At 39.9% G+C, this 15560-nt stretch overlaps 1 protein-coding gene across 1 annotated transcript in view; it reads left to right on the top strand.

Moving 5' to 3' along the window:
* The window catches only part of MYH10 (myosin heavy chain 10), a 104270-nt gene that overhangs the window by 23445 nt on the left and 65265 nt on the right, over positions 1-15560 (top strand). The window contains exon 4 of the mRNA XM_059828138.1: positions 15040-15067. Within this exon, the coding sequence (XP_059684121.1) occupies positions 15040-15067 (28 nt within the window). The remainder of the gene's footprint in view (positions 1-15039; positions 15068-15560) is intronic.

Genomic DNA, 15560 nt, shown 5'->3' with positions numbered 1-15560 from the left:
TTGCGTGTTTTGCACAATAACTGGTTTTTGTCAGTCATGTCTGCATTCCTCTGGGGTGTTGAACTAAGAGTTTAGCTATGCTATAGCTATACTAATAGCAATTGCAGAAGCTCCTTTTTCCTCCCCCTTCCTCTTTGTTTAAATTTCTTTGTTATACTCTGGCAAGGAAGCAACAAGAAGTAGGAGCAATTTTTATCACTTAACAAGTGGAGAGAAGTGGTGAGGGGCTGGTGGTGTTCTGCTCCTCGTCTTCAATAATGCAAGGCTCACATGATCAACATATTTGCCAATTTATATCTTGGTGTATATCTAGCTTCCTTTCACTTGTCCATACTTGGTGGTTTCAGGTATTTGGCTGCTTAGGTACTCCTGACAGACTTTGTGTACCTTCCTCAGTGATTCAGAGTTGCAAGGTGTTGTGCACCTCTAGTACGCTGTTTCATAAAGCAAGGTGACTAAAAGCTCGTGGCTCTTTGAATACTTCGGGCATTAAAATTCTTTTTATTCTAGGGCTTTTTCAGTGTGATGGTAAAGCCATCAGATGATGTGTAGAAGGAAAACCAGGAAGAAAAAGCAGGAAAAAATGTGACTACCTCTTTATGTGTGTGTGCTATGAAGTTGCTCAGGGAAGTTCTTAGGCTGGGAATGTTCCTTTGAGGAAAACATCAGGGAATCACTCTCAAACTGAAGGGTTAGTACATAGAAAAATGATGGTAGCAAACTGCAAGAACCAAGTTCTTAATCTCAGAGATGGCATAGCTGAGTGACTATGCTGCACCGGAACACTTGGCACAAAACACTTGGTACCAAAGCACCCAGATGTTAGCTACGGAGTGCCATCTCTTTGAGATTCCTTTTTAGATCTGGGAATCTGAAGACCAGTATACTCACGATCGGTGTCAAACACCTTGGTAGAAACTGTTCCAAAGTATAAAACTAGCCTTTGCAGGAACATACATACGCATCTTTGAATATAATCATATATAAAGACTCCGTATAGGTTTTCTAAAGAGAGGTCATGCCTTGCAAATGCATTGATCTGTGGATGAATCTGTAGTGAAGAAGGAGGGCTATCTGCTATGGCCTATGTGGCTTTCCAAAAGTAATTTGATAACGGTCCTAATCAGAGGCTCTTAAGTAACTGCAGTAGGAGGAAAGGCCTTCGTAACATAAAGAACTGGTTAAAGATTGACCAATATTGTCCATTGTTTTCTCCTTTTTATGGTTTGGCAGAGTTACTGCTGAAAACCCCGTGGAACCTGCACTCATCATGTTCATGCTTCTTGTTTAGAAACGTCTTGCCTGGAAGAGAGAAGGGATTGTGAGGGGTCTTGCTTGGAAACGAGAAGGGCTTATGAGGGGTTACTTGGCTTATATTGTTATCCAGGGTAGCAAAAATGAGAGCCTGATGTGAAGAACTGTACCTCAGAGTGTATAGCAGGTTAAAATAGCATGTGAGACTCCATGTGTACCACTCCACAATGGTGGTGTACTGGGGGGAATGAACTTTGTTGGAGCTGTTACTGCTTGAGTAGGAGCTGCAGGGGATGAAACAGATCTGTGGATATCTAAACGCAGTGTTCGGCAATATTATAAATCAGGTAGAGAATGCGAGGAGTAACTGGAGAAGGGATCAAACCGGGAAACACTTTTGCCATAGATTTACAGTACACCTTATCTTCACCACTTTGTGCAGCTCTGGCCTTCCCTGCTTTGGGTGAAGAGGAAATATCACAGGAAGACATTAAAAAAAAAAAACAACTGACATTAACAAAACTGTATTCAGCATGGAAATGATAATTCAGGTCAGATATCACGGAAGTCTAAATCTGAAGTGGCACAGGGAGAGGGAATAGTGATCCTCCCTCCACCCCATCTCTTCCTATGCAAGAACAAAGGGTCATTACTTGAAATTTCCAAATGACATGTTCAAAACAACAAAAAGAAGCAATTTTTTAACAGCATAGCTGAACTGTGGTAGTCTGTGCCTCAGGATATAGTGGGTGCTGAAAGCCTATGCTTATCCAAAAAGCCATTTGAGGAAAACACGAACTTGAAGTCTTGAAGATAATGGATCAGGGAATTGCAGGAGAACTTGCTGGCTACTGGGAAAGTGTTGTGGGGAATCATCCTTACCTGTTAATTTTGGTCCTTAATGTTATCTGCTGTTGGAGTGTGATACTGATTCCGATTGTATGTGGTCTGACTTGCTATATCAATAAGTTTACTTTGTAACCTGCATATGAAAGTGCACGTGGGTTAAATGGTAATAGTCTGTGTCTTCAAAACACTGAAAGGCTGTGGAGTGTAATGGGTTAGTGTGTGTGCCTCTCTGTGCAGTGCATGGAGTGGTAGGAGTGCAGCAATCTGCTGCAGCTGGCTTTTAAGAGGCTGATGAGACTAATGGCAACTGCAGCACAGCTGGTAGTTTATTATGACTGCATGGAGCTTAATTAGTCTTTACTGGGGTGCTTTCTGTAAGTATTATTTCTTACTACACTGAAGTGTTAAACTGGCTGAGAAGAGGCGGCTGGTAAAATGTCATTGTATCTCTTTTTAAAGTGGTAGATGTTCATGGTGACATTCAGCATCTCAAATGTAATAGATTTAAAAGACGAGATTAAGTTTTTCTTCACAAAATTACAGGGAAACATTGCCTTTAGTACAGAAATGAATTCAAGGTAGTTATGGGGTCAAAATTTCCTACAATGATTATCCTCCTCTTCCTTGTATCCTTGTTTTTCACATCCCTTTCTTATTGAAGACTAAGGCTGGAAGAAACGGGGTATTAGGTGCTGAAAGTCAGTGGAGAAGAGTTGTAGTTGGTGGGGAGATGCTCCTCCTGTTCCACTCCTGCTCTCCATAGGGGGATATTGCACATACCCACACCCCAGTAATACACACTACATTTTTAGATGGAAACAGTATTAAGCTCCATAGAAAAAAAAAAAATCAATCAAAGCTGTTTTGTAAACAATGATTGTTCATGACCATTTCTGACAGGGAAGCATTACTTTAATTATCAGCAGATACAGTGAAACTATCAGATGAATGTTATTGCTTTGTACTTCCAGGAACAAATGTTTGTGTAAGGTCTATGTGCTCAAGGGAGAGAGAGAGAGAGGAGGATTTTAAGGTTTCCCCCCCTGTAAACAGCATAAGGAATATATGATGCTCATGTTTAGAAAAATGGCAAAGGGGAGAAGAAAATGCTTGTGTGTGTGTACACAAGTGCATGTGAGTAAAAAGCTCTTTTGACCTTAAAGAAATGAAGGTCAATGTCTTTCCTCCAAAGGAAAGGAGATCTGAATATACTTGTGAATTTTTCTTTAAAAGCTGAAGGACAGATTGATATTGTGCAATTTCAAATTGTGCTGAAATAGTTGATTGAGAACTTAGTGGGGATTTAGGCACAAGAGGGTAGGGCAAGTGTGTTGTTTTTCCTCTGAATTGTTGAACTTCTTTAAAAACTATTCAGAATAAAAACTAAAGGAAATCTGTGTTTAAAATATAAGAAAGCAGCATTAACTTGGGTCCTTTGGAAAGGATATTAATGTTTGAACAGGCTCACTTGAGAGATCTATTCCCCCCGCCATCTTAATTGTAGACAAAATGTTTATCTTGAAATCGCACAGCATATGAGGTTGTGCTGTATCTTTCCACACTCACAAGGTAGCCTCAATGGTTTAGCATGTAAAGTGGTGGAAGCTTGTGAGCTTTTGTCTCCTGAAATGTCTCATGAGACTGTCACAATGGCTTTAACATGTTCTCTTGGGAAAGTGTTTTAGAACTTACGGTGTTCAGTGATTGGAAAAAGTAATAACTTGACTCTTGCTGAAGAACAGAGTATAAGAAGCCTACAGAGCATATCTGGGACTTAAAATATTTTCAGATAAACATACTTGTCAAAAAGCTTGTTGTGGGTCTTGGAAAATATCCATCAGAAAAATGCTTACAACTTTTTTTTAGCCTAGCAATAGCTAGGCTAAAGTGTTACAATCACTGGTGTGTATAGCGTGGCTGACCTTACTGGGGGTGGGCTGATGATCTGTGTCCTGTCCTGTGTGTGACTGAGAACAAAACGCCAAACCGCTGACCATGTTGTGTTGAAGTCGGAAAGCTTAGCTATGTACTGTTATCATACTTGCTATCTTTCCAAACTTGTGGAGTTCAGGCATAATGAAACAGCTTAGGAAGAGCCCACTAGAGTGAAAGTTGGTTTACAGCCACTTTTGTTAAGTGGTTTGTGCTTGCTTATTTGTTTGGGAAGGAGAAGAGCAAAAGTTAAATGAGTGAGCTTAAATGGCAGATTTTACAGTTAAAGGACCTTCTTGAATCATTGTTTTGGTTGCCAACGTAATCTTTGTCTAGGCGAAATTGTACTACATGGGAAACAGAACAACTTAAGCAGGGTTGATGGAGAATAGAAACCACTGCTATGCTGAATACTCTACAGTCTAAATAAACCTTTTCCAGCCTGTGGCTTGCCAACTACTACTAATCTTAAGTTACTTCTAAGCAGCATGCAAATAAAAAATGAAAAGTAAGCATAGGGACGGCCTGTTTAGAAGATTTAGGAGCTGCTTATTTCTACTGGGAAAGCTCTTTGGGAGCCACAAATCGGAAAGGCTGAGAACTGCTCATCTGTGTCATTTGAAGAACAATAAGCATAGGTGAGCAAGTCCTTGCAGCTCTAGCTGGAGCAGTTTAAGAAGTTGCTGCCTTATGGATTGTTACTGCCCTTCAGCTAAGTTGCATTAAATACTTGTGTGAGAACCAGTCGTTGGCTTTGACGGTAAATCAGGCACATAAATTGTTGTAGCTGGCCCCACTGGCTCGATGGTGTGGTGCATTGGGAGCACTCTGACAGTCAAAGTTGTTTCCCTCTTCATGTATCAGCTGTTTGTACATCTCAGCTGCTGCTCACAGCGTGGATCAGCCCTTGGGATTGTGCAGTTTTCTCTGGTCTTTCTCTAAACGGAAGGCTGACTTCTATTCTCTGCTCATCTCCTAAACTATAGCAGTCACCCGTTTCAAAAGGCTAAATAAATTCGGTATTGCATAATAGATTAGGGGTGTTTGCAAGTCTTGTTGTAAATCCATACCTGTTTGAATGAATTTGTTAGGGAAGGAATGTGTTACCTATTAACATCTGCTCACAAATATAGCAACTCTGTTTTAATGTCGAAGCTAGACTTACTAAAGCTTCTCTTAATGATAGTTAATAAAGGTGGTGAAAGACTGCCAGTGAAAAAATAAATCATGTCTGAGCTTCTTCAAACTTAATGAAGACTAAAAAAAATAAATTCAAATTCTGTCTGGTATTTAGTGGAGAAGCTACCCACAGTTTCATTAAGTGGGCAGGACGTAGTCTAACAGCTATTTGTTTTCTCCTGTTATGCTGATTCAGCCCTGGCTAGCAACTCTGAAAACAAATGCCACAATTTTGTCTTTAGGAATTTGGGTAATTTGAAGCTAATGTTGCAAATACCTAACTCATGACTTCTAAAATAGCCTCAATTCATAGCTTGGCTTATTCTTCCAGGGTTTCCACTTGCACTATGTCTGCGCTGGAGTGCTTGTGCAGCAGCTTGAGCTGTCTGGGGTGAGCGAGTGAATAATGAGTGTGGTCATGAAGTCTGCTGTAGACACGCAAGAAATACTTGTATTCAGTGCTATGGTTCACCGTAAATGAGTTGCAGGGTAAACCGTGACTGGGGTTTGACTGACCTCTGCTATGCTTCATTTGATAATAATTAACTTAAAGTACTTAGCAGTCAGTCAGCAAGCAAAACTGAAGCATGACTGTTGTGATTTATCTCAAATCTCACATCTTTTAGAGTAAGGGATAGAATAATTTTTTTAAAAAAAAAAGCTTTTGTTATTTTAACTTCACAAATAGCAGGAACACCTATAGAGTGTCTACATCAGTGCCCCCACTCCACAGTGAAGAGGTGCTTTCTCAGCCCTTCACTAACAACTTGGAGGTATCTTGGAGTAATTGGGCAAAATACACGAAAGAGGCAAGAGTGAAATACTGGTCTGTCAAAAGTGGTTTGTGGCAGTTCAACCTGACAGCTTTCTCAGGCTGGTTTCTAGGTAGAGGAAATGTACTAGATGCTGGCTGGCTGTGTCTTGTATCATGCTGTGTGTGAAATACTAGGCAAACAGACAAAGTTGGGAATTGGTAATTGATTTAAAATAGCACTGTTGTATTTGTCTTTGAAGGGGACGGCATTGGGCTGGAGGGAGAGCTTTGACGTAATTCTTCATGGGCTGGTGTCTAAGCCAGCATTGGGGGCTTTCAGTGTTTTGTGGAAAAAGTGTCTGAGTAGTGATGAAGCAAAACTGATAAATATTATTATTCTAGATCTTAAAACCACTGGATAGTCATGAGGAGTCGAGTGCATTTGAATTTGATCTTGCTTCTAGTTTAAATTAGTGTTACACATTTTAGGACAAAGACTGAGAATTTCTGCAAGTTCATTGCTTGACAGTTTCAAAGAAATAAGACTCAGATGTAAAAACCAACCAACAGATGAATAAGCTGATGACAACAAGGCAGGAAGAAAAAGATAAATGCAGTTTCAAGGTACATAAAGAGATGGTTTTCCCTAAAGAATGCCAGTGTCCTTGATCATTTCTGACTTCCAGAGGTTCCTTCCAGCCTTTAGAAGGAGAGTGCAATGATCCTATGCACCTTTCTTGAAGATGCCTGTCATGTCTCCATCCTTTTAGTCACCTGAAACGTCCCAGAAGAGAGTAACCTGGCAATGATACTGTCCAGCTCCTTTAGCACTGGTGGATGTATGACATAAGATGCTTTAGGCATGTGTAGGTTCAGCTTCCTTAAATAGTCAGTATTGGCTTGATTAAATTTAGGTATTATAACTTGAAGTGTCAGCTTTAGTGTTAGAAAACTACATGCTTTCTGAAACATTCACTTGAATGTTTGATGGGTTACTGTTGGCAAAATACTGACTATATTCCTGTAAACTGCCCTTGTCTCTTTGTGAAGTTGCAGAATGTACATTGAAGAGTGAATGACTAAGCTGTACATAGCAAAGATTATTGCACAACTAAAGGTAGAGGTGAAATGTAGGATAAACAGTGCTATTGCAGAAATCTCATGGTGAGCATAAGTGTGTCAGGGTATACTTGGTCTGCAGTAAGGCAGGTACTCAGCAAACAAACTTGTGCCTGTCAGTCTTCCTATTACGCTTGTTAGAGATGTTTGTTGCAAGTTACTTCATAGTGTTAAGTGTTTGATGATAGTTTATGGAGTAACTAGGCAACATCTTATAGACAAACACAAAATATAAAGGCATGCTTCATCTCTGTAACCAGATCTCTTCCTGTGCTTATCAGTCCAGTAGGACTTGGCTTAAAGAAAAGAAAAAAGTTATTCAGAGCTTGGAATAGAAGAATGGCAGATTGTCAGACCACTTCTGTGCTTCATAATGCTATGTAGTGTTTATGACCCAATCCCCTGAATGCTCTGGCAGCAGCAAAATCTGTGCTGATGGGAAGGTCTCTTTCCTCCATGCAGTGACCCATTTTCACAAAACTTGTCAGGAATTCAATTTTTAAATGTCCTTGAATAGACTGATATTCGAGCCTGTTCAGCTACAGTAGAGGGCAAATGTACACAGATCTTCCAAGCCTGACATTCACAACGGACAAGGGTATTGACCAGGGAACCAAGCTTTTCCTGGTTTATGGGCTATGGCACTTGAGAATTAAATATTGTCTAAAAATGAACAAGAATCCTCTATTTGCCCTACACCACTGCCTGTTTTTGGAAAGAAAACAATTTCTCCCATTTGAGAAATATCAAAGAAGTTACCCTGCACCCCAACAAAAGCATCAGCTTTTCTGGTTATGCCAGCTACAGAAATGAGGCTGGCATTTTGTTACTGCTGGATAGGTATTTAATACTCTGGAGAAATATAAGGAAAGGCTATGTCAAAATGAATGATCCGCAAGAGTCTTGCGCTTGGGTTTTAGGAAGGACAACCCTTGATGTACCTGCAAATAAGAATCACTTCCTTCTCCATAATTTCCTGATGGCTGGATGGGTAGTAGCCCATAGATTTTTTTTTTTTTTCTTCAACCTGAGTCAGGAAAGCAGTTTAATACTCCCATACATCCATTTTCACTGCTTTTCTAGAACTAACCTTTTTATCTTGGCACACTTACTTCATGTTCTTACCTAAATAAAGGCTGGATGCAAAAGGGTTGCTTATAGGAAGGGTGGTGGGATTGTGAGACTGGCAATGTTTGTATCAAAGTTACTGTGTTTGACAAGAATTGTAGTTGCTGTCAAATTAATCAGAGATACGTTAAATCTGAAAGCAGGTAATACATCTGTGGAATTGTTTTCATAGATTTGCATATTTGTGTTAAGCTCAAAAAATGGCTTTCTATTTGGGCAGTTCACTGTGTGGGATAGCTCCAAATGGCTGCTTCCATTCATTCTGAGTCAAATCATGATGGATAAAGTCAGATCAGGGCATTTGCAAGGCTTAAAATGTCAATATAGGAAAGGGCAATTGGAGCAAAGACAGTTGTAGAGGGTGGGCATCTGTTTACTTGTAAACTCTGTTCTGTGATAAAATTTCTGTGCTTGCAATGCTACTGTCTTTGAGTTTTGGAGGGAAACTTGAAGCAAATTCTTCCTTTTCTGTTTGATTATCTTGTATCAATTTATGAATGACTATAGTGTGACCAAAGCAGAACTAAGTCATGCTTTTAAGAAAAGCTGCTTTGTTAAAATACAGTAATTCTTTTGTAGACAGACTCTATAGCTTTGAGCTACGACTTTTCAGAACATCCTGGCTGAACTAATTATCCAACAAATATGTTTAATGTACATCTGGAACCTTCCTCAGAGTTAACAGACTAGACCTAACAAAATCCCTGTTAGGGGGGGAAAATCCTTCCACAGTTTCGTGAGAGAAGGGATGTGGAGTAAAATGTTTTGTATTCTGACAGTCAAAACTTCATGCATTTTATTATATATACATGGTAAGGTAAACATCAGGATCTATTCTTATTGGATTTTCAAACAGGAAAACACGGCAACTCTTTTGCAGCCAAGCAACAGTTTTGTTTGAGGAGCTGCCAATTGCTGTCCCCAGAGCGTATTCCTCTGGGGAGACGAGAGCAAAATAGGTTTAAGAGAGTGTAGGGAAAAATGGCTTTCAGAACTGTAATTCTTGTTGTCCTTCTTGTATTCTGGTAATTCTCCTTGGCCTCTCTTCAAAGCATTTGTACTGTTCAGTGTTGTATGACTGGGTTTCCCCAATGTGTCTGCTGCTTCTTGCATCAGTAAGATGTCTTTCAGCTCTGCGGTACTAGGTGTCAAGCACAGCTGCTGACTCTTGCCTTGAGGTGTGAGAGTCGGTCTTCCTTTGGGTGGATGCAAGAGAAGGAGGAGAGCAAGAGTGAGAGAAATGCTTCGAAGTCTGATACTTCCAGATGCTGAATATACAGCTTGATACAGTGTAAGCCAATCTGATGATTAGCCACTGCTAAAAGAGTAAGACCCACTCCGGCTATTTGTTGCTCTATCTCCCTTGTGCTGACTGCTCTTCCCCACCCCCACCCTTAATATATTTTGACAGGATTAGTTTTCTGCTGGTATGACTTCCCTGGCTCAAGGGAGGCAGTGTGAATGTATGCTGGGGATGGAGGAGGTGGCACCTTCTTCTGGCAGCAGCTACCTGGTTGGGAATGGTTTGCAGCTCACCTGAGCTGGGGGGTATGTGTTTGCGGTAGCTTTAGAGTGACCAGAGTATGGGTAGCTGGTACAAGAGGTAGTTCTCTTGCTTTCCATACACTAATTCCAGTGTTCGTGTGGCTGTATTATAAACTGAATCAGGGAGCTGATCTGGTTAAAAACTGAACTTTGTTGGTTCCATCAGCTATGTGAACTAGCCTCAGATGCATCTGCACAATCGGCTGCTGGTTCAAAGGAGGAATGGGATGGTGAAACTGGACAGGGGAAGGAGAGACATCAATGGCAGCTCAAGTTGAATTACAGCAGCGGGAGAGCTTCAGCTTAAGGCTAGTGTCAGGTCGTATTGCCTTTGTGCTTCCAAATTATTCCATTGAAAAGGACATACTAGTCCTATAGAAAGCTTATTTCATAAGCAGAAAAATCAAACTTCGTATTTATCCATAGACTCTGCATAATTTTGGAACTTTGTTTTTCAAATTAGGAATATTGTAGTAACCCTTCTCTGTGCAACTTGAATGCTATGGTCTTCAGTGTATTTTGAAGACCTTGGGATATATTTAAATCCAAGCTGTACATCTCTAAAGTGAAGTAATAGATTCCAATGGGTCTTTTATATTGTTCTAAAACCAAAGGGTTCGTCTTATGACATAGCTTGAATTAAGATGTTGGTTCTCTTATTTCATCCCTTCCTACCACATACTTGTCCTCATGCTTATATTCATCTGACTGAGTTAAATTGACTTACTGAGTATCTTTGATTAGTGAGCTGAGTCGCTTTAACCTATGATCAGAAGAGCAGAGTCTGCTCGAAGGATAGAAATTGTGCTGATGGTATGGCAGAAATGTGATATATCTTTTCCTAAAAGACTGGAAGTTGTTAGCTTGGCTCAGCCTTATAATGAAACTGTATTGGGTTATATGGGAGTAACTTGAAAGATATTTATGCTGATAGCAAAAGTTGTATTATCTAAGTCATCTTACAGGTGTTTTTTCCCCCCTAAGTAGTCTACTTTTGTGCTTAAAATGTAACGAACTTGTTGTGACTTTGTTCAGAGTATCAATGATTCCAGACCAATGCACTTTCTCACTCTTTGTATGGAGTAACAGAGGCAACTGATGTCAAAATTGCTAATGCTATTCGTAAGAGTAATTTATTGTATTTCCTATTTCAGTGGCTCTAAAGGTTGGAGATGAGGATTGTCTGCCAACTTGTTCTCCTTTTTACTGCTGCAATTTGCTTATAAATCCCAGGGGATTTGTTGAATTGGTCTAGTCTTTCTCTATTCCTACAAATCTGTCTGATGTTAGAGTGATGTTTATGCATGAAGATTTTGCTAGAGAGAGATGTTTTTGGTCTGTTCTTAAGAATCACAAAACTTACTTGGAAAACACTTTAGTTTTTACATATTTTTAGGTTTCCATGAAAAACCACCTCAAAACTCTGTGGCTTTAATAAAAAAGATTGCTATTAAAACTTTTGCAAAGGATGGCAGATTACTTTTAAGACTTAGACATGTTCTCTGTCATAAAAAACCCCCTCTGTCTTGTGGGCTGCCTGCTGTCCTTCAGGTTGAAGGTGGGTCACAGAATCATACAGTTTTTTGAAAGTGTTATTGAGAAGTATGTCCAAGGATGAGAAGCTTAGTGCTTTTTCCCTGCCCCTCATAACAAATCTGGGAAAAGTGCCAGTTAAGAGCTCAGTTCTTTCAAAAGACAGGCTAACAGATATATAGTTAGTGCTCTAAGGAGTCTTTAGGAAGGGAATCAGCTGCTTTGAAATCAAGACTGCAGATACAGCTGTGTTATTTGGGGGGGGAGAAAATCAAAACATGCAAACCATAAATAACTCTTCCATGTCAGTCATTTTGTCACAGTCTTTTTCAGAATGAGTCTGGAGAGACTCAGCTCTTTGTTGTGGGACAAAAGACATCTGGCATCTGACAATGCATAAAGCAGCATCCTGAGCCTTCAAGCTGTAACTTTTTGTTACTGTTACTTGAGTGCTAGATGCTGGAACTGGCCATTAGTATAGTAAGTGATCAGAAGGCTAAAACTTGAAGCTTGCTGTTGTCTGTCTTCTGCTTTCATAGTTTGTAAGGTTCAGAGTCCAGATGGTTTAGAGGAGACTATTTTTTGACAAAACAGCCTAGCTACAATGACAAAATTACAGAGGGAAGTTTTTCTTGGGAAGTGAGAAAGGGAAAAATTAAGTTGTCACTTTAGAAAATGTCTCAATAAATATTAACGCTAGGAAATACTAACTTTCCACTCATGGTACCAACTTGGCATTCCTTCAGCAATTTCTTCTAAAAGAACAAATGATTTGTACTGTCCTGTGTTATCTTGATAGTTTGCTGGTGTTTGGAGCTGCCTGTGAAGTGCATGGGTCACTGTCAGATACCCCTGGAAACAGGTCAGGGTCAGAAAGCTGCACTTTTTTCTAGTTTATGCTGACAGCTGTGCACATGGTACATCTGACTGCCAGAGTTCTGGGGTTTGTCTTCTGCTGGTACCAGAAAGTTATTCCTGATAGGACTTGCAAGACCAGCGGCTGTATAGCAAAACCAGAAGAACATAAACTTTTTTAGAGTGTTCTCTTAACGTTTCTGTTGTCATGCTCCCACTGCTTTTGCCTGGGCTCAGCTTTCATTTCTTGCAGTCACAGGCTCCCCCCTTCCTTTTTTTGGTGTGTCTGTGCAGGAGTTGCTATACATCATGCAGATGTAGGAAATGATACAGCACCATCCCTGCAGTCTTGTCGGGAGTATCACCAACTTCTTGAATCTTATTTTCTTTCCAACTCTTAATACTCTAATATTCTTCTGCTCTCCTACTGCAATCATTCTGCTCTGTTTGTTACCCTATAGGTAGGATTTTTGGAGCTAACATCTGCTTGCAGGACATAGTCCCAGGGGTGCAGCACTTCACTTGCGCTCCTGGTGAAGGGCAACCCAATGCAGTTTGTCTGCACAATGGGTAAGAGGATCACTGGTATTTCTTGCCATTTTTGAACAAGCTAGTACAAGGAGTTCAAAGTACAACTGTCTGCACGTATTTAACATTTTTCAGTCAGAAAGCACCTCATATTTTCTGTCATACTTGATGTTAAAATGTAGTCTAAAACTTGCCAGTGGTGCAGTCCACAAGCCTCTGGTTTAGCCAGCTGTGGCAATAGGCAGTAGCATCTGCCTCCTTTGAAATACTTAACTTCACGTCCTTCAAACTTTCTATTTATAAACTAATTAAAATAGCTATATTTTGCTAAGACCAGTTCTTTTTTAGCTGGTTTGCTTTTTTAGATGCGTTGTCTGTATAAACATAGCCTTTTGATCTAAGGTAAATTGGGGCTGCTGTTTAGGAAAGGGTTCTCAGGTCTCCCTTTTGCCAGTACAGTTTTTTGTACAGTTGTACAGTGTCTGAGAGCACTGATTCAGCTCAACACAAATAAGATCAAAATTCAGTTTGGGCAGCTTTTCTGCTCACCCTTTGGCTGTGCTACACTGACATGAGTGCTGGTACAGTTGGAGGAAGGGGATGGGACGCTATTGCCCGTTCAACAGCAGCCTGTCTTTATTTTGGCTGTATACCCTGGTTGCCAGGCTCCCTGGCAGCCTGTGCTGATCTAAATCCAGGTATCTTTGTCTCTGCCCCCATGGGCAGTCCTGCCTGTCTGTGCTGAAACTTGTATTTCTGCTGTTGTGCGGCAAGCCTGCTCAGGGAGCTGATGTGGCTGAACACGAACTGGTTTTGTATCTGGGTTGTTCATCAGGCAGAGTAATGGGGGCAAACACAGCTCACTGTTGGATTTGTTTTGTTTTTTTTTTTTACATGCTACCTAGCTAAAGTTGAAATTCTGCTTCAATACTAATTGTTATCCAACAGTGCTATGAACTCGGCTCGTTACATAGGTAGGATGACTGGTTTCATACAGTCTGCAAAACTCATCAGTAATTTGCAATTCAGTTTAGCAATAGTTTTTTCTGGACCTATTTTGAAACAATGTGAAATGTTGTTTACATTATTCTGCTTACCAGAAATGGTCATAAATGTATTGAGGTTGTATATATGGACATAGATCTGTTTCAAACCTGTTAAGCATGTGGGGAAGCCGCCTTGTAGCAACTGAAGCTGCCTGTTCATCCTGCTAGTATTGAACTCTGTGTCCTAGAAGGAATAATGATCATCACATACCAATTGCTCTCTTTCTGTGGTCCATCAGAGCCTCGTGTTCAAGGAGAAGGGGTGGACGTGGAGAGTGGCAAGGAGTCTAACATGTAGTCTTGAGCTTTACACTTGAACAAAATAAAACTTGATTTTATTTGTTATAATGTAATCCATTACAAATTACCAATCGGAACAGAAAACCTGTTTGAAGTTCTGAGCTTGCCGGAGGCAACTGTGTTCTTCTGGAGCTAGCGACAAACAGCTGAAGTGTAAAAGATTTATGAAAAAGATGTTGGACTCATTGAAAATCCTGGCTCAAACAGGGGGTGGACAACACCTTTAGAACACCTTTAACTGAAATGTTTTACTTTTTTGCAGGTATATTTGAAAGTTTTGATTATATAATTTTTAGTATAGAGTGTATGATGTTGAAACATTCTATAAAGATCTTGTAATTATGAAATACCTCTTGCAGGGTATAACTGACCCTCAGGCACTCAGGTCATGAGTGTGGCAGTGGGTGTCACAAATGCTGAGCCGCCCCATATTGCGGAGTTCAGCTCTGTTCAGTATTTCCCTGGACGTCCTTTTGACAAGTCTTTAATGAATAAGCTAAATTATGGAAGCATTTTAGGCTTGCATGTTCATTTAAAGAAAAAAAAAGCTGTTGAGTAAAGCAGTTGTTTGCTGGAGATGTTAGTGCTGTTTCCAAGTATCTGGTCATTACTACTGTGTACTAGAAACTGTTTTTTTTTTTTTTTTTCCCCCTTGCTTAATACTTAAAGATTTTAAAGAATTTGATTAATCTGGGAAAGGGTGAATACAGAATAAAAGATGTTCAGCCAGCTTTGTCTGAAAATAGGGTTAAAAAGATTACCATGGACTATTATTATAATTAAGCCAAAATTTTGGTTAAATTTATGAAATGGCAGAACTTTTAGGAATGTCTGAGCAGTTGTCTGAGGGGTGTGTGTGTGAGAGAGAACTGGAACATTTAAGGGATATTATCAAAATTGCTTGAGAGTCTCCTAAAGCTGAATTTTTAAAATATTCATTTAAAAGAAACTGTCTTGCAAATTACAGGACAGTATAAACAAAAAACTATAACCATGTTTGTTTTTTTTTTTTTGCAGACCGTGAGGACCAATCAATTCTCTGCACGTAAGTGAACACTTTTCATCTGGGCATTTTTTGAAATCTGCGTTGTGGAAGGGGTCTTTGATACAACTGTAGTAGTCAAAACTTGGTCTTTAATCTTGACAGGCAGTGACTAATGGTTAAAGATGTAGCATGAAATGATTTTTAATGTGGGGATATATTATTTTAATACTGTAATTCACCTTATTGAAAGTTTTATAGGCATGTGCCATTTAAGAAATGTAGTTTAAAAATGTCAGTCAAGAGATCTAAATCAGAAACAAAGCTTTAAAAAGTGTACATCTGCTGAAATGCTGTGCTGTAACTACACAATGTATAGCGCCCGAGGGGGACATGAATGAAAAGTTGGTCTGGAAACCCTGCTGAGCAACAGCTTAGCTTTGGATCTGCTTCAAACAGGAGAGCTCTGAACAAGTTGACACTGAGGTTTCCTTTTGCTTTCTCTGTGTGCACCTGAATTTGCCCCACCCAGGAGCAAACTTCTAGCTTCAGCTTA

The sequence above is a fragment of the Gavia stellata genome, chromosome 22 (genome assembly GCF_030936135.1).
Source record: "Gavia stellata isolate bGavSte3 chromosome 22, bGavSte3.hap2, whole genome shotgun sequence".
Taxonomy (NCBI): Eukaryota; Metazoa; Chordata; class Aves; order Gaviiformes; family Gaviidae; genus Gavia; species Gavia stellata.
Note: the sequence above shows the minus strand (reverse complement) of the source record. Positions and strands in the feature narration are given on the sequence as shown.